Here is a 19,492-nt window from a genome sequence, read left to right as displayed (position 1 = left end):
CAGTGTACTTAAACCTTGATATGTAAAGCAATGAAACAGCGCGCTGTCGGCAGACGGACAGAAAACGAAACTTAAAGGAACAGTGAACATTATGCCTTGTCAATTATGACGTTACGTCAACAGATGGCGCTGTTCTCAAAGATTCAGCCCATGCAAAGACAGTGTTAAATTCAGCGAAATGAGGAATGGCTAAAATGCATGATCTGTTTGGTATTTTGACAAATAAAAAGTATAAATATGCCTTATATAGGTATGGTCCTACACTATATTATTCAAATATAGCATGATAGGTCCACTTTAAAAGGAACAGTGAACATGTGCCTGTCAATTCTGACGTTACGTCAACAGATGGCGCTGTTGGGATGGGATCTGTAATGGAAAAAAGGATTACCCAACACAAGGCCAATAGATGGGAATTGTTTATTGTAAACTGTGAAAAAAACAAAATATGCTTAATTGCGGCTCCAACACTCTTAGAACCACTATGGTTTCGAGTGAACACGAAGATGTGATTTGAGAGCACTTGATGTAGTGAAAGTTTTCCCACACTCTTCACACCAGTAAGGTTTTTCTCCAGTGTGAATACGGTGATGTGATTCTAGAGCACTTGATGTAGTGAACGTTTTCCCACACTCTTCACACCAGTAAGGTTTTTCTCCAGTATGAATACGTTGATGTATTTTGAGATCACCTGCTGTAGTGAAAGTTGTCCCACACTCTTCACAGCTGTAAGGATTTTCTCCAGTATGAATAGTTGATCTATTTTGAGAGCACCTGATCTAGTGAAAGTTTTCCCACACTCTTCACAGCTGTAAGGTTTTTCTCCAGTGTGAATACGGTGATGTGTTTTGAGATCACCTGATCTAGTGAAAGTTGTCCCACACTCTTCACAGCTGTACGGTTTTTCTTCAGTATGAATATATTGATGTGTTTTGAGAGCACCTGATTGAGTGAAAGTTGTCCCACACTCTTCACAGCTGTACGGCTTTTCTCCTGTGTGAATAAGCAGGTGGCTCTTTAAATTTCCAGATGTTGTAAAGGATTTGTCACATTGCTGACAGCTGTGACGTCTCTCTCTTCCTTTCGGTTTCTAGAACAGACGGACAGAGAAAGAGAGAAAGTCAATCTAAAAAGCATAAATACACAAGTTAACACAATAAAAACTCACTTAATATAAACCTTGAGTTAACAAAATACTACTTATCAACTGTTTGCCTTTATTATATTTGATACAATAATACAGCAATAGTCTAACCAAAGTATATACCAGAGGTGTGGGACTCGAGTCACATGACTTGACTTGCCTATTTTTTGACTTGAGACTTGCTTGACTAACATTGATAAAAGACTTGACTTTGACTTGGTATTCATGACTTGAGACTTAGGCTTGAGACAGAATTATGTGTTTTCATTTAGAGTACTATTATAGTATTGTATTGTACGAAGCACCTAGAGGGCAATGAAAGAAAGAAAAGAGAGAGAAAGTCTCTTCTCGTTCGCAGGAGAAAGTAGGAAGTGGAGCGCACAGGAGACAGCCGTTTCATTGCAGACTGTTATGTTTATGTGGGGAAATACATACATTATTTGAGATATATTTCAAACTCGGACTTCATTTTAGGGACATTTCGGCCAGGGGTGTAGAGTTATTTGTTCAAGAACCGGATCGGCAAAACAGGAGAGTCTGTGAACCAGTCTGCCTTGACCTATGTATTCATGTCTGTGACTCTCACAGTATCTGCTGCCCACAGCTGCTTCATAGAAGAAAAACCTCCTTCACTTCATGAAATCTCTGCAGCACCAGGAGGCAGTAACGTGTAACTCAGCAGAATCTGAGAAGAGCAGCACCAGCTGCAAAGAGCTGTGCCTTCACTGTGTTTACCTTCATTAGAACAGCTAGCGACCGCAGGCTACACACACACACACACACACACACACACACACACACACACACACACACACACACACACACACACACACACACACACACACACACACACACACACACACACACACACACACACACACACACACACACACACACACACACACACACACACACACACACACACACACACACACACACACACACACACACACACACACACACACACACCACACACACACACACACACACACACACACACACACACACACACACACACACACACACACACACACACACACACACACACACACACACACACACACACACACACACACACACACACACACACACACACACACACACACACACACACACACACACACACACACATAACTCCCAATTATTCCCCCTTTTACCTGTTTTATGATTTCAGAGCCCCACTCTCCATTGTTGTTAATGTTGAAAATAAAACTCTAGTTTCATAACCACTGTCTTTTAACTGATTTAAACTGGGGTTATTCATCAGGATTTCGTAGGACTTGACTTGCTTGACTCTCACCCCAGTAACTTGAGACTTGCACATGTATGACTTACTCCCACCTCTGGTATACAGGAGACAGAGGGAGACAGCATCCTGTCACTGCGAGTCTCAGTATGCTCCGTTCCTCTTGTGTTTTGTTTTTTTGGTCTAATTATTGTCTAAACTTTGTTGTGTCTGTATGAAACGTCATTTTGAGAGACCATTCTTTTGATACTGTGGATTACATTTGCCTTCTGCAGACCATGTCTGGCCATTTAACTTTCCAAGACACACCTGAGTGACAGCACCAACAGGTATGGCGAGGAGCCCCGGCCTCTACACTGCTACAGACGCGAGGCTATGCTAGAGCTACAATGTGATCGGCCTCCTACGAATACACCAAGCCATCTGTGCTCTTCGTTATTGGATGAAATCCCTCGGGAGCCGCTTAAAAATTCCAGGAAAAAGAGACGAGGAAGGAGGGGAGGCGTTCAGAATACGGTGGAGATTCAGCCGGCCACCACTTCCATCCATCATTCTCACAAACCTGCACTCACAACAACGTGGACACACTAAGGACCTACACAAGGTACTGTAATGAATTTCTCGAGGCCTCTTTATTATGTTTCACGGAAAGTTGGCTACAATCTACGATGCCTGAATCTCTCTTTGAAGTACCCGGACTCACCCTTGTTCGAGCAGACAGGGATGCCAACTCGGGGAAAATCAGAGGAGGCGGCATTTGTGTGTATATTAATGATCTGTGGTGCCGATCATACTCAGTAAAATGTAAAACCTGCAATCCCAACGTAGAAATTCTCGGCATGACGTTAAAACCCTTTTATCTGCCTAGAGAATTCGGGTGTATTTTACTGTTTGTTGTTTACGTGCCTCCCAGCGGCAGAGGACACTGTGTTCACGAGCTGCAACTCAGCCACCCCGATGCACCGGCAATAGTGCTCGGGGACATGAAGCAATGTCGCCTGAAGACTGTGTTACCTGGGTTCCAGCAGTATGTTAGGGATCACAGCAGGAAAGACAATATCCTGGACAAATGCTTTGTTAATGATAAAGGAGCCTATGTGTCTAAATACAGACCACCAATACTGAACTCTGATCATACTGTTGTGAATATGATACCAGTGTATAAGACCAAACTCAAGGGAACCAGAAAAGAAAGTAATAAGGACATGGACAAATGAAAGTAGGGAGCAGTTGAAAGCCTGTTTTGATTGGACAGATTGGGTAATAAATCATATGTGACTAACGACATTACAAAAAGTTATAAAAACCAGGAAAATAGCTTTCAAAAACAAAGACTATGGAGCACTTGAACAGACAGAGAAAGAACTGAAAGTCAAATTGAGGGAGTCAAAACACACAGAGAGCTTTTGGGAAATGCTTTTAAAGCCAAAGACCTCTTCAGCTAAACCTATTGTGACGGACAAGACATACTTGATCAATACCAATTTGCCTATAAGCAAGGGGGTGGTACTGCTGCTACTCTGGTTCACATCATCACTAAACATTTAGATAAACGTCACACCTAAGCAAGAGCCCTCTTCCTAGACTTCTCAGCAGCAACACAATACAAGCAGACATCTTTGTGTCAAAAATTGCCAAAATGGAAGTAAATCCATACCTGATTTACTGGTATGCCGCTTTCCTCACCAGTAGAGAGCAACTTGACCAAACCCTGTCATCTGCCATCACAACCAATGTAGGGGCCCCCCAGGGCTGCGGGAGTTCAGCTGTGCTCTTAGCTTCTTTTAGCTTCTTTTGATGACTCTACTGAACTGCTGTCTATAGTGTGTTTTGACTTTGACCGTCTAGTCATTGTTGGTTATTTTAACATCCATGTTGACAACCCCCAGGACAGAGGGGCTAAAGAACTGTTTTGTGTTCTTGATAACTATGGTGGGGACCCTCTCATGACATCCAATTATAGGCCCATCAGTATCTTACCCATAGTATCCAAGGTATTTGAGAAATTGATTGCCAAACAAATCAATCATTTCAACAACAGCTCCTTTCCACTGCATCCAATGCAATTTGGATTCAGGGCTAATCGCTCAACAGAAACAGCGACATGCTTCTTCGTGGATAAAGTTAAGGCATCAATGGACAGGGGTGGGGTTGTGGGGGCCGTGTTCCTTGACTTACGGAAAGCTTTTGACACTGTTAATCACAACATCTTATTGCAAAAATTACTCAACTTAAATGTTTCTATAGAATTCACCAACCTCTTTCATTTGTATCTTTCATCCCGCTCCCAATGTGTTCAAATTGAGAACCATAAGTCTAGTGCACTATGTTAGTCAACTGGAGTACCGCAGGGCTCTGTATTGGGCCCAATCCTGTTTAGTATGTACATAAATGATCTGCCTTCTGTGTGTGGAGAATGTGATGTATTAATGTAAGCTGATGATACAGTTGTTTTTACTCATGGCAAAACCGCAGAAGAGGCTGCTACCAAGGTCTCTGATGTGTTGGAGAATATTACATCCTGGCTTAACAATAATTGTTTGCAACCAAATGTCTCAAAGACAGTGTGTATGTTCTTCTCCAAGGGCCGCAGCATTATAACAGAACAAGATGTTTTCCTTTCTGGAAGGAGACTTCAGGTTGTCTCGGAGTACAAGTACTTAGGAGTACATATTGACACAAACCTCAATTTCAAAAGCCATATCAAAAAGGTCTGCAATAAAGTAAAGTTCAATCTGTCAAATTACAGATACATTAGAAACTTCCTATCATCTGCAGCAGCTAAGTTATACCTTCACTCAATGGTCCTCTCTCACATCTAGTACTGTCTGATCAGCTGGTCTAATGCTCACTCTACAGCTCTAAGGCCACTGGAATCACTGTATAAACAAGCACTCAGAACACGAGAGACAAAAAGCCATTCCGGTATCATCATTGTCACATGTTAAAAAGTATAATCTGTTCAGCTGGGAAAATCTCATAGTTTACAAAAACATCTGCTTAGTTTATAAGATCACTCGTGGGTTGGCTCCTCCTCCTCTGGCTGGCTGCATCAGCCTAAAGTCCACCTCAACCAGGGTTACTAGAGGTGCGGCTAGGGGAGACTGCACCATCCCATTTAGGAAGAGCGCATTCAGCCAGGCTGTCTTTCATTCCACGCATCCCATCAATGGAATTCAATACCACAACCAATAAGAGAGTCCTCATCCTACTACACATTCAAGCACAGTGTTAAAAAGTGGCTCATTAATAATCAACAGTGTCAGCACTGATGTGTGGGTGAAGGTGTGTGTATGAGTGCGTATTGTAAATGTTTTATTTATTATCATGACTTGCTCTTATCTGTATTCAGTGATGTCATATATTGTAAATATGTACAATGGTATAACAATGTCGTGGTATTTTTATTATTGCTTTTAGGATGTCAATCACCATCTGGCAAAGGGACTATCGATGAAAACTAGCCTTTTGGCTAATTGAGTACTTTTACATGTTTTTAATATGTTGATTAATGTACACTGTCCCTTGTTTTAAATAAATCAATTCAATGGACTGACTCAGCATGTGACGGAGCCCACGCACAACAAGGGGCACACTCTGGACTTAATGATCTCAAAAGAGGTAACCACAAGGCGATATTTAACTGAAAACACTAGGGAAATGTTTACTCAGGGTGTTTCTTCCACACTTGCCCCTGCTAACATCTCAGTAAATGAGCTAGTAATTGATGCACTAACTACATTACTACTTGTACTACAACATTTGAACAATCAGTTCTTCCTCATTTTCCTCAATTGTTCATATTTGGTTTATTAAAATAATGATATTGTGGTCATTGTTAAAAAATGTCTGCTATTATGAGTATTATTATTTGTATAATGCGCTTTCTGCCTTCCTGTCATTAGGAGTTAGACATGTAATGGCTATGTAATTGATTTGATTAGAACCTTCATTATCCTAAACTGCTGGGACATTTCGCCAATACCTTTATATTGTCTACTCTTCACTTACTTGTCAGCATAGGTCGGCATTGATGTACAGCAGAGGTTGCGCTAGACTTCTTCGCTGCCCGTCATTTTGACGGACAGGATCGTAAAACTTCTGTCAAAATCCAGAATGACCCGTCGGCCTTTACACAACTCTGACGGGGCATGCTCGTGAACTGTCAACGGGGGGGGGGGGGGGGGGGGGGGACAGTTCACATGCGCTGTGTTATGCATGGCTGCTGCACAAAAACTCACAGGCATTTCAATGATTTGTACGGCACAGTTAGGTTTGGCAACGGTATGATTTCCTTTTGGGCGGGCATGCATAACACGGCATAACACCGGAGCCTCGCTGCGGGGAAACTTTGGCGCTGTTCCGAGTTTGTTCTAATCTGTCAAAATGACGGACTGCTTTCAGATTTGTCCGTCATTGTTAAAAAAAATCCGTCATAGACGGAAAATATTCGATTAACGCGACCTCTGATGTACAGTGCCGACAGAAGACCTTGTTTATATTGGCATCATATTGAGAGGTGCAGCCAGTGACGCATCCTAAAACCAGGAAGTAAGCTGCTGGTTCCCTCGACAAAAAGCAATGGGATTTTGGAAAATAGCTGGAAATAAGGTCTGTGGAAAACAAACCTGTTTGATAAATGCACGTTTTGTTCAGCCGGATAATCTCCACATGTCTACCCTACTTTTATAATTTTCTAATCATAAATCTAATCGATAGATTATAAAAAGGTTTTAGGATGCGTCACTGCACCACTCTATAGAAGCCAACTCCATCGATCAAGCAGAAACTTTCTCTCCCTCTTCTTCTCATGCTCCCTGTCACTCTCCTTTAACTCCTCCGGTGACTTTTTTTTATTTGAAGATTGTTTTTTGCCCGGCTACCGCTGGTATTAAAAACATTTTGGTGAATGGTTAGGTGGCGCGATAGTCTGTAGTGAAGGAGCGCGCTCCCGCTCACGGGAGCTTGCTCGCGCTGTGCTCCGCAGCAAACAGCGGTTTGCTTTTCCCCCAACAACGACAACCGACTCACGGAACGCTATGTTGTAGCGTTGATAAACGAAACAATTTAACTAAATTGCTCGTCAAAATACCAATACCACAGGACATTTTTTTTAAAGCAATATTTTTAGTGGCCTGAGCGGGTGGCTAAATAGTGCTTCCGGGCCAGCGGGCCATTTATAATGTTGAGCCCTGCCCCCCATTCAGAAAATCAGACAAGCAGTCAGTGCCTCTGCATCAGGTACAGCAGATGTTTTGTTCCTGTGTCAACCTAATATCAATTAAAACACCATGACACAGTTCCATCAGATTAATGATAAAAACCTAGAGGACATTATTCAACTTCTGAAATCCTCCTCCTGCTGCCTTGATATTATTCCAACAGGGTTTTTCCAAGATGTTTTTCCTTGCATGGCCTCAGATCTACTTCACATAGTAAACAAGTCTCTTCACTCAGGTGTTTTTCCACAGGCTCTGAAAACTGCAGTCATTAAACCGCTCTTAAAAAATAATAATCTAGACGCTTCAGTAATGAACAATTACAGGCCCATATCAAACCTCCCATTTCTAGGTAAAATCATTGAAAAAGTAGATGTTCAACAGTTGAGTGATTTCTTGCATTTAAATAACTGTTTGGATGTGTTCCAGTCAGGCTTTCGTCCAAACCACAGCACTGAGACTGCTCTTGTAAAGGTCTTCAATGGCATCCACTTATGGTGCATTTCCACTGCAGGGCCTCGCATGGCTTAGTACGGTATAGTTAGGCCTTGGTAGGCCAGGCTCACTTTATGCTGCGTTTCCAATACAGTTTAGGAACTGGGGCAGTAACTATGGTAACGCAGTGTAGGCGGAGCCATGACGTCATCTTCAATGTGTGTCACTACCCGATCTGCAGCCCTGCCCTATCTGGAGTGCGCATGTGCGAGATGGTCCGCCATATTTGACAACTCCATACGGCAACTCTGAACGAGAGAGATGAGTTATTGTTATTACAACGTGACTTCACTATTATTGAACAACTCCTTTTATTGGGTCATTTTTGTTGGGTTAAGTACATTGTCAGAATAAGTGAGAAATGGATGTAACTTCTGTTAGACAGCTATCATACATACTGAAGAAATATTGACTAAATGTATGCAATATGGCATTCATAATTTATATCTAATTACATTAACTGTGGATGTCCTTAATTTTATTTCAAATAAAAAAATATTTTAATAAAGATATTTGAGACGTTTATGACTCGCGCATGCACGATGCAAATCAGGCAGCCGTCGAGACGTCAAATGTCCTATTAGAGTTGCCGTATGGAGTTGTCAAATATGACGGACCTTCTCGCACATGCGCACTGAAGATAGGGCAGGGCTGCAGATCGGGTAGTGACAATGTGAACCACAAAACCAACATCAGCCGTTAGCTGTTAGTCCTCAGAGCTCACAGTTCCTCATATCTGTTCAGAAACTAGACAGAAGTTAAACAGCTGTCTGTGTCATGGCGAATACAGTCGCTGCTTTATTTATGTCTGTATGGGGCGTTCCGAGCTGAATAAGGGCGTCAAATGAAGGCAAGACGCCCGCCTGGCGGAAACACTGGAATTAGGAATATATTGTGATGAAGTGCACACTGACCTGAGCTCCAGGGGTCTCTTTCTTCTCCTCCATGCTGCTCATCAGATGTCCTGATGAAGAACACAGAGCTGCTTCATTATTAATATAATACAAATATTTAGATATAATTCATCATAAACTGTCAGGAGTGAAGAGGAGGAATTCAAAGAGTTTATTCAATGATATGTTCTATTTCTAGATGCTTATATGTAGTGTTTTATCACACCATGTGCAGTGCCTTGTCTTATCTATGCTGCTGTGACTTAAACATGTTCCAAATTGATCCATTTAGTCAATGTGAAGCTAAGCAGAGGAGAACATGATAGAAAGGTCAGATAGTTATTAACATTACATGCAAATTACTTTAACCATTACGATACAAAGTTGGTTTTCTGTGTCAATTATTATTAATATAATACAAATATTTAGATATAATTCATCATAATCTGTGTAGCAACTTACATTCTAACTTACAGCTCACAGTTTGTTCACTTTTATTTCATTAAAATGACTTTATTCACATAGAAAGTGACATTAATGGTTGTTTGAACCACGGTTATAACGCTATCCGTGTGTAACTATCACTAAGTTAACACAGAAAGCAAACATTAGCTAGTGAGACTGTTTAATGTACTCCATGTAGGCCTATACAGTATTTTCTGTATATTGTGTATTCTTTAGATACTCTAGTGATATGTGTCCTCTGTGTATACTTGCTGCTAATGCTTCATGTTTATTATCTTATTGCATCTTTTAAATATGTTTAACTCGTGTAATGCCTGAAAACACTTCTGCTGTGACACATTCATTTCCCAGTTTAAGATAAATCATTATTTAAATAAAGTATATCTATTTATCTAATGAGCTAAACCGTCGCTTAGCTTAGCGTTAGCTGCTAACTGAAGAACCCCATTCATTTCAATGGGAAAAATGCTACGTCGCGGTGAATGGCGATGCTAATAAGCTAGTTAGCATATATTTAAAACCATATCTATGGTAAAGAGCACCAACACAACAACTCAAACCGTCTTAAAGACAACTGGTGTAATAAATAACTAACATAAAGTCAGCTGAGCATTACAAATCAACTGTTACTCCCCCAGAGCCGAACTGGAATAATAACTGTAGCTGTTAGCCGATAGCTTTTAGACTTTAGCTGTTAGACGATAGCTTTTAGACTGTAGCTGTGTTAGCCTTTATTTAAAGATAGTTCGTGATTAACTGTAAGCTAAGAGGTGTAAATACACTTAATGAAACCTCTGCATGTGTTTAATCCACTCACCTCTTCTTTTGTCTTCTTTGTCTTCTTCTTCTTCTTCTTCTTCTTCTTCTTCTTCTTCTTCTTCTTCTTCTTCTTTGGTGTTTATTGGCGGTTGGCAAACCAACTTGTAGGTGCATTACCGCCACCAACTGGACTGGAGTGTGTACAAGAGACTATGCAGAAAACAAGAAACAAAACAAACAAAACAAAGAACCAAAACTCTAGATTATTTTAAATGTATCAATTTCTCTTAGAAATTTAATAATCTCACAATATATATTGCCTGATGTTTTCCCTAACAGCCCTGATAGCGACAAGTCATGGAATTGTGCTTTCTTCAGTGTCTGGAAAAGCACATTTCTCTGAGTACTATATTTCCTGCAAAGCAGTAAAACATGCTCAACAGTTTCTGGCTGGCTGCAGTGTATACACTTTCCGGTTGGATGCTTTCCTATTATACTTAATGTATGATTGAGACCTGTATTATACTTAATGTATGATTGAGACCTGTATTATACTTAAAGTATGATTGAGACCTGTATTATACTTAATGTATGATTGAGACCTGTATTATACTTAATGTACGATTGAGACCTGTATTATACTTAAAGTATGATTGAGACCTGTATTATACTTAAAGTATGATTGAGACCTGTATTATACTTAATGTACGATTGAGACCTGTATTATACTTAAAGTATGATTGAGACCTGTATTATACTTAATGTATGATTGAGACCTGTATTATACTTAAAGTATGATTGAGACCTGTATTATACTTAAAGTATGATTGAGACCTGTATTATACTTAAAGTATGATTGAGACCTGTATTATACTTAATGTATGATTGAGACCTGTATGACCTATTCTCATCCGAGAAATTACATTTTCCTCCCTTCTTTTAAACCCCACCTTCCTTCCATCCCCCACATACCTTTGAATGTTATAAAGATGTCTTCCTGTATCACTAAGGTCCCAATGATCTTGCCATGTTGTTTGTGCATATTTCTGAATGAATGTTTGAACCTCCGCTTTGCTGAGTGGAAATTCTATGTCTATGTTCATACTTCTGAGTGTTTGTTTGGCCAGAATATCCACCTGTTCATTACCCTCCACACCAACATGAGCAGGAACCCAGATGAAACGAGTTGCTATGCCTTTGATTTGCATTTTATATACAATTAGAAATATTTCATTTATTATGTCCATTCTAGATGAAGATCTGCCTGATCGTATACTCGATAATGCTGAAAAGCTGTCAGATGCAATTACACTGTTATGTATTTATTTCTCCTCTATCCATTTCAATGACAGTACCAATGCCAACAACTCTGTGGTGTATACTGACACATGGTCTGTTACCCTTTTCTTTATATGTGTATTACTCACTGGGATATACACTGCTGCCCCTGCACGACCTGTCTCTGGATCTTTGGAGCCATCTGTAAATATGATTGTTGAGTCTGAGTGATATCTTGCAAAGTGATTCTGGACTATGCGCCATACTGGTAGTTATTTCTTTTCCTTTAACTCCTCTCGTATATTGAGGTCTCCACTTGGCAATGGGAACAACCAGGGTGGAATGGACGAGATTGGAGCTGTGGGGCAATACTGTATTTGATTCAAACCTATACTTGCTGCTTTAACATCGCCAATCCATCCAAAACTTGTTAAATGTGACTCATTGTGCTCCCAGCAGTCTTTCAAAAATACTTTTCGCAGGATGACTATCACTATGCCCCTGAAGGTTTACCCAGAATGCCAACATTAACTTCACTCTTCTTATCCTTAAAGGCATTTCTCCCATTTCCACCTGTATTGCTGATACTGGAGATGTTTTAAAAGCTCCACTACAAATTCTCAGGGCCTGAGCTTGTAGGACATCCAGCATTTTAAGGTTTGATTCTGCTGCTGCCATGAACGCTATACACCCATAATCGAATACAGGTCTCATGAGTGCCCAATATATATTCAGAAGTGATGACCTACTCGCTCTCCACTCCTGCCCCGCCAAAACACCGAAGTACATTGTTGACCTTTTTACATTTATTTTGAACTTTTCCTATATGACTGCTCCATGTTAGCTTTCCGTCAAACCAAAACACCAATCAATCTTATTGTATTAACCTGTTCAAGAGGTTGCTCATACAATTGTAACCATATAGGAGCAATGTTCTGCCGTTTTGTAAAACAAATGACCTGCGTCTTAGCTACTGACAGTTTGAATCCCCATTTATTTGTCCATTTCTCCACTTCAACTATTGCAGCTTGTATTTTCTTTCCAACATGTGCTACATTGCGGCCTTTTGCCCACAAAGCCCCATCATCTGCATACAAAGATTTCCCCACACTTGGATGAACTTGATTAAAAATGTCATGTATCATTATATTGAACAGCAACGGACTACACACACTACCTTGCGGAGTAACATTTTCCACAGCATAAACACTTGAATATTCTGCACCTACCCTTACTTGTATTTTTCTGTCCAGTATAACATTCATAACCTAATTATATGCTTTACCACCAATTCCCAATGATTTTAACTTGATTAGTAGTCCTTCCTTCCAGAGCATGTAATAAGCCTTTTCAATAACAAAGAAGACTGCAATCACTACTTCCTTGTTGGTCTGTGCTTCCCTGATGTCTGATTCTAAGCACAATATAGAATCCATTGTATTCCGACCCCTCTGGAACCCACTTTGATATGGGGACAACAGAGCTTTACTTTCTAAGATATATGTTAACCTTTCTGTAACCATTCTCTCCATGATTTTGCATAAATGAGATGTCAGGGCAATAGGCCTGTAGCTAGATGGATCTGAAGGGTCTTTCCCTGGCTTTAGGATGGGCACTATTATCGCTTGTTTCCACTCTGAAGGAAGTTGGCCAGATTCCCACACCCTATTAAACAACCTTAACACAATGACTAGAGAGTTATCTGTCATGTGTTCCAGCATTTTGTAACAAACACCATCTTTCCCAGGAGTGGTTTGGCGAACTTCCTGTGTGTAACATCAGTCACTGTGCTCAGGTAGGCTGCCACAGTGTACTGTCTCTTTAGGGCCAGATAGCATTGCATTTTACTTTGTTCTGGATGTAGTGTGCTGTAAAGGCTGGCACGATAGGCGGTTCAATGGGGCTGATGTGTAGATTCTGCCAGAAGAAAAATCAGCGGGGAGGTGCCACATTGCTTTTCTTCCCGACTGCAACGCTGGTCCCGCAAATCAAGCAAATTACATTTCCTTTTTTGTTTTGTGAATTTTATACATTTTGGATTTTCTTGGCGAGCTATTTTTAGAACGTGCCCGGCGGGCGCCTCACGTTGCCCCCGCGGGCACTCAGTCGCCCGCAGGGGGAAACGTTGGCTACCCCTGCTCCAGAGTGATGATTGTCCCCAGGCTTTGAAGTCATCTCCAGCAGGTGCACGCCGGCTGTGCGCTGCGATTGGAGTGTGTCGGGCCCGGCGTGCTCCATTCACAATCCTCAGGGGGCGGACCAGGAGATGGCAGCCAATGACGTCAGGGCAATCGCACTGCTCATTTACATACAACATAGATTAACAAAATAAAGACGACCCGGAAGGCAGCAGCCGTAACTATACTAAACAGGATTGGGCCCAATACAGAGCCCTGCGGTACTCCAGTTGACAAACATAGTGCACTAGACTTATGGTTCTCAATTTGAACACATTGGGAGCGGGATGAAAGATACGAATTAAAGAGGTTGGTGAATTCTATAGAAACATTTAAGTTGAGTATTTTTTGCAATAAGATGTTGTGATTAACAGTGTCAAAAGCTTTCCGTAAGTCAAGGAACACGGCCCCCACAACCCCCACAACCCCACCCCTGTCCATTGATGCCTTAACTTTCTCCACGAAGAAGCATGTCGCTGTTTCTGTTGAGTGATTAGCCCTGAATCCAAATTGCATTGGATGCAGTGGAAAGGAGCTGTTGTTGAGATGATTGATGATTTGTTTGGCAATAAATTTCTCAAATACCTTGGATACTATGGGTAAGATACTGATGGGCCTATAGCAGTGACGTGCAGTGAGGTGCATGGCTGGTGAGGCACTGACTCTTTCAGAGTCAGATTTACAAATATTATATTTTGACCTTAATCGAAATATTCGGTTATTTTCAGAAGCTTTTTTAGTCTGATGCTTCAATTCATTTTAAACAGACCGTTCAACAAAAGGATAGGCCTACCCACAATTGAAATATTGGATTGTTCTTTCTTCGTAAGATGCCATTTGCATTACAATTGTGGTCTTACCTTGACTTGAAGATGAAGTCCATGCTATCCTTCTGGACAACAATCTCTATTACTTTTTTGTAAAAGTCCTCCTTATCTTCCTGTCGTTTCAAAAGTCTAGTTTTTTGTTCGTGTCTACCGTCTCTGCGTAGAATAACAGTAGCAACAAGAACCTGTGGGCTCACTTGCGCCCCCTTCAGTGCGGCAGAGGTTATGGCTGCCTCCCCTGGTGCTATTTTCATTGCCGTTGTATGATGAGACCAGCGGGCCTAAATATCATATATACGTGAAATAAGTTATTTAGAGACTATGGATGGCGAGGATACATTTAATAAAGGGATCTACAAACATTACATTGGTGACATACAGTGAGATGGTGCAGGCATGCGCTTAGGGCCCGCTTTCCAGCCAGTTTCTGTGAGGTAACGCATTCTGAGGTGAGGCAGATCTCATCTGTGCCTCACCTTACCCCACAGTAACTGGCTGGAGCGCGCTCACAAAATAAGTGTCCGTGCTACATTAGTGCCCGCGCTCCAGCCAGTTACGTGAGGCAGAGCTCGTCCCTGCCTCACTCCTCATCGCTCATGTAGGAGTTGTAGCGGAGCTCTGCAAATGAGCTGATTTTGACTATGAAAAGCGATTAGAATCAAACATAAATCACACTTACAACATAGATCAGTGGAGACATTTTATTATTATTACTATTTAGTTTTTCTTTAGTTGTTTTCCCGTTACATTGGAGTATGACAGGTGAGGCTCTGCCTCCCCTGACTACACGTCGCTGGCCTATAGTTGGATGTCATAAGAGGGTCCCCACCATAGTTATCAAGAACACAAAACAGTTCTTTAGCCCCTCTGTCCTGGGGGTTGTCAACATGGATGTTAAAATCACCAACAATGACTAGACGGTCAAAGTCAAAACACACTATAGACAGCAGTTCAGTAAAGTCATCAAAAGAAGCTAAAAGAAGCTAAGAGCACAGCTGAACTCCCGCAGCCCTGGGGGGCCCCTACATTGGTTGTGATGGCAGATGACAGGGTTTGGTCAAGTTGCTCTCTACTGGTGAGGAAAGCGGCATACCAGTATATTAGGTATGGATTTACTTCCATTTTGGCCATTTTTGAGACCAAGATGTCTGCTTGTATTGTGTTGCTGCTGAGAAGTCTAGGAAGAGGGCTCTTGCTTAGGTGTGACGTTTATCTAAATGTTTAGTGATGATGTGAACCAGAGTAGCAGCAGTACCACCCCCTTGCTTATAGGCAAATTGGTATGGATCAAGTATGTCTTGTCCGTCACAATAGGTTTAGCTGAAGAGGTCATTCCTGTCACGGTTCTCATGGAGTCCCACACTTTTTTGGGGTCTTTGGCTTTAAAAGCATTTCCCAAAAGCTCTCTGTGCGCCAGTTTTGATTCCCTCAATTTGACTTTCAGTTCTCTCTCTGTCTGTTCAAGTGCTCCGTAGTCTTTGTTTTTGAAAGCTATTTTCCTGGTTTTTATAACTTTTTGTAATGTCCTTAGTCACATATGATTTATTACTTGGATAGATTTGTATCTCTTTAGTGGGAACACAGAAGTTAATATAGTCTTTGGTAACAGTAGTTATTTCATCTGGTGAACCTTCCTGAAAGATTTCCCAATCTGTCCAATCAAAACAGGCTTTCAACTGTTCCCTACTTTCATTTGTCCATGTCCTTATTACTTTATTTTCTGGTTGACTTCCCTTGAGTTTGGTCTTATACACTGGTATCATATTCACAACATTATGATCAGAGTTCAGTATTGGTGGTCTGTATTTAGACACATAGGCTCCTTTATCATTAACAAAGCATTTGTCCAGGATATTGTCTTTCCTGCTGTGATCCCTAACATACTGCTGGAACCCAGGTAACACAGTCTCCAGGCGACATTGCTTCATGTCCCCGAGCACTATTGCCGGTGCATCGGGGTGGCTGAGTTGCAGCTCGTGAACACAGTGTCCTCCACGTAAACAACAAACAGTAAAATACACCCAAATTCTCTAGGCAGATAAAAGGGTCTTAACGTAATGCCGATAATTTCTACGTTGGGATTGCAGGTTTTACATTTACTGAGTATGATCGGCACCACAGATCATTAATATACACACAAATACCACCTCCTCTGGTTTTCCCCGAGTTCGCATCCCTGTCTGCTCGAACAAGGGTGAGTCCGGGTACTTCAAAGAGAGATTCAGGCATCGTAGATTGTAGCCAACTTTCCGTGAAACATAATAAAGAGGCCTCGAGAAATTCAAGACAGTACCTTGTATATGTCCTTAGTGTGTCCACGTTGTTGCTCAATGAGCGCAGGTTTGTGAGAATGATGGATGGAAGTGGTGGCCGGCTGAATCTCCGCTTTAGGCGATTAATAGGGGGAATAATTGGGCAGTTGTGTGTGTGTGTGTGTGTGTGTGTGTGTGTGTGTGTGTGTGTGTGTGTGTGTGTGTGTGTGTGTGTGTGTGTGTGTGTGTGTGTGTGTGTGTGTGTGTGTGTGTGTGTGTGTGTGTGTGTGTGTGTGTGTGTGTGTGTGTGGCCTGCGGTCGCTCGTTAGCTGTTCTAATGAAGGTAAACACAGTGAAGGCACAGCTCTTTGCAGCTGCTGCTGCTCTTCTCAGATTCTGCTGAGTTGCACGTTACTGCCTCCTGGTGCTGCAGAGATTTCATGAAGTGAAGGAGGTTTTTCTTCTATGAAGCAGCTGTGGGCAGCAGATACTGAGAGAGTCACAGACATGAATACATAGGTCAAGGCAGACTGGTTCTCAGACTCTCCTGTTTTGCCGATCCGGTGCTTGAACAAATAACTCTACACCCCTGGCCGAAATGTCCCTAAAATGAAGTCTGAGTTTGAAATATATCTCAAATAATGTATGTATTTCCCCACATAAACATAACAGTCTGCAATGAAACGGCTGTCTCCTGTGCGCTCCACTTCCTACTTTCTCCTGCGAACGAGAAGAGACTTTCTCTTTTTTTTCTTTCATTGCTCTCTAGGGGCTTCGAACAATGCAAATATTTTTTTTTAAAAAGTAAAGTCCTTTCGAGTCATCTGTCTCAAGCCTAAGTCAAGTCTCAAGTCATGAATACCAAGTCAATGTCGAGTCTTTTATCAATGTTAGTCAAGAAATTCTCAAGTCAAAAAATATGCGAGTCAAGTCATGTGACTCTAGTCAAGTCATGTGACTCGAGTCCCCCACCTCTGGTATATACTTTGTGTTTATTATATTTGTATTATATTTGATACAGTAATACAGCAATATTCTAACCAAACAGTTGATAAGTAGTATTTTGTTAACTCAAGGTTTATTTTAAGTGAGTTTTTATTGTGTTAACTTGTGTATTTATGCTTTTTAGATTGACTTTCTCCCTTTCTCTGTCCGTCTGTTCTAGAAACCGAAAGGAAGAGAGAGATGTCACAGCTGTCAGCAATGTGACAAATCCTTTACAGCATCTGGAAATTTAAAGCGCCACCTGCGTATTCACATGGGAGAAAAACCCGTACAGCTGTGAAGAGTGTGGGACAACTTTCACTCAATCAGGTGATCTCAAAAGACATCAAAGTATTCATACTGGAGAAAACCCGTACAGCTGTGAAGAGTGTGGGACAACTTTCAGTACATCAGGTGCTCTCAAATCACATCAACGTATTCATACTGGAGAAAAACCTTACAGCTGTGAAGAGTGTGGGACAACTTTCACTCAATCAGGTGCTCTCAAAAGACATCAACTATTCACACAGGAGAAAAACCTTACAGCTGTGAAGAGTGTGGGAAAACTTTCACTAGATCAAGTGCTCTAGAATCACATCACCGTATTCATACTGGAGAAAAACCGTACTGGTGTGAAGAGTGTGGGAAAACGTTCACTAGATCAGATGCTCTAGAATCACATCACCGTATTCATACTGGAGAAAAACCTTACAGCTGTGAAGAGTGTGGGAAAACGTTCGCTTCATCAAGTGGTCTAGCATCATCACCATATTCACACTGGAGAAAAACCGTACTGGTGTGAAGAGTGTGGGACAACTTTCGCTTCATCAAGTGCTCTAGCATCACATCACCGTATTCACACTGGAGAAAAACCGTACTGGTGTGAAGAGTGTGGGACAACTTTCACTTCATCAAGTCATCTCAAAAGACATCACCGTATTCACACTGGAGAAAAACCGTACTGGTGTGAAGAGTGTGGGAAAACGTTCACTAAATCAAGTGATCTCAAATCACATCTTCGTGTTCACACAGGAGAAAAACCATAGTGGGTTTAAGAGTGTAGGATACGCAATTAAGCATATTTTGTTTTTTCACAGTTTACAATAAACAATTCCCATCTATTGGCCTTGTGTTGGTTAATCCTTTTTTATGAGGGGCCGTGTAGGCCAAAATTCAAACTCACCTCACACACACACACTACTGAAATACTCTCACATTCACTACTGAACACCTCACACACACACTACTGAACACATCTGGCCTTGCACACACACTACTGAAATACTCTCACATTCACTACTGAACACCTCACACACACACTACTGAAAATTAAGCCTCACACACACTACTGAAATCCTCTCACATTCACTACTGAACACCTCACACACACAATACTGAAAATTAACCTCACACACACACTCCTGAAAAACATTTTACTGAAAGGTTCTCAGTAGGGAATGTGCATGTGTTTCACCTATGTGTGTGTGTGAGGGGATTCTTGCTGTAACGGAAGTGTTTCTTGCTGTAACGGAAGTCATTCGAATGTAACGGAAGTCATCTGCTCGTGGTCTCTTTGCTAGCCCCGTTAGCTTCATTAGCTCCAGGCTGCTACTCGGACGTGTTTGTTGTGTTGATGCCTGGTGGAGTATTCTTCATTGAAATATCACACTTATCTTATGGCTCTGCGGTTCAAACAGACCGTCTATGAATGCAGTTTATTCGGTAAGTGAAATTCAAGCACTTTATTTCTTAC

At 41.4% G+C, this 19,492-nt stretch overlaps 1 protein-coding gene and 1 pseudogene across 1 annotated transcript; one reads left to right on the top strand and one right to left on the bottom strand.

Moving 5' to 3' along the window:
- LOC117551913 overlaps positions 1–10,266 on the bottom strand; it is a 75,113-nt pseudogene extending 64,847 nt beyond the window's left edge.
- A 7,727-nt stretch (positions 10,267–17,993) lies between these two features.
- LOC117551917 (zinc finger protein 679-like) lies at positions 17,994–18,861 on the top strand (the record flags this gene model as incomplete). Its single annotated transcript, XM_034224996.1, has 2 exons — positions 17,994–18,182; positions 18,516–18,861. Coding segments are annotated over 2 exons (459 nt in total), but the record flags the coding sequence as incomplete, so codon positions are not given.
- Positions 18,862–19,492: the final 631 nt, after the last annotated feature.

Source organism: Gymnodraco acuticeps, unplaced genomic scaffold, assembly GCF_902827175.1.
Source record: "Gymnodraco acuticeps unplaced genomic scaffold, fGymAcu1.1, whole genome shotgun sequence".
In the NCBI taxonomy this organism is placed as follows: domain Eukaryota; kingdom Metazoa; phylum Chordata; class Actinopteri; order Perciformes; family Bathydraconidae; genus Gymnodraco; species Gymnodraco acuticeps.
Note: the sequence above shows the minus strand (reverse complement) of the source record. Positions and strands in the feature narration are given on the sequence as shown.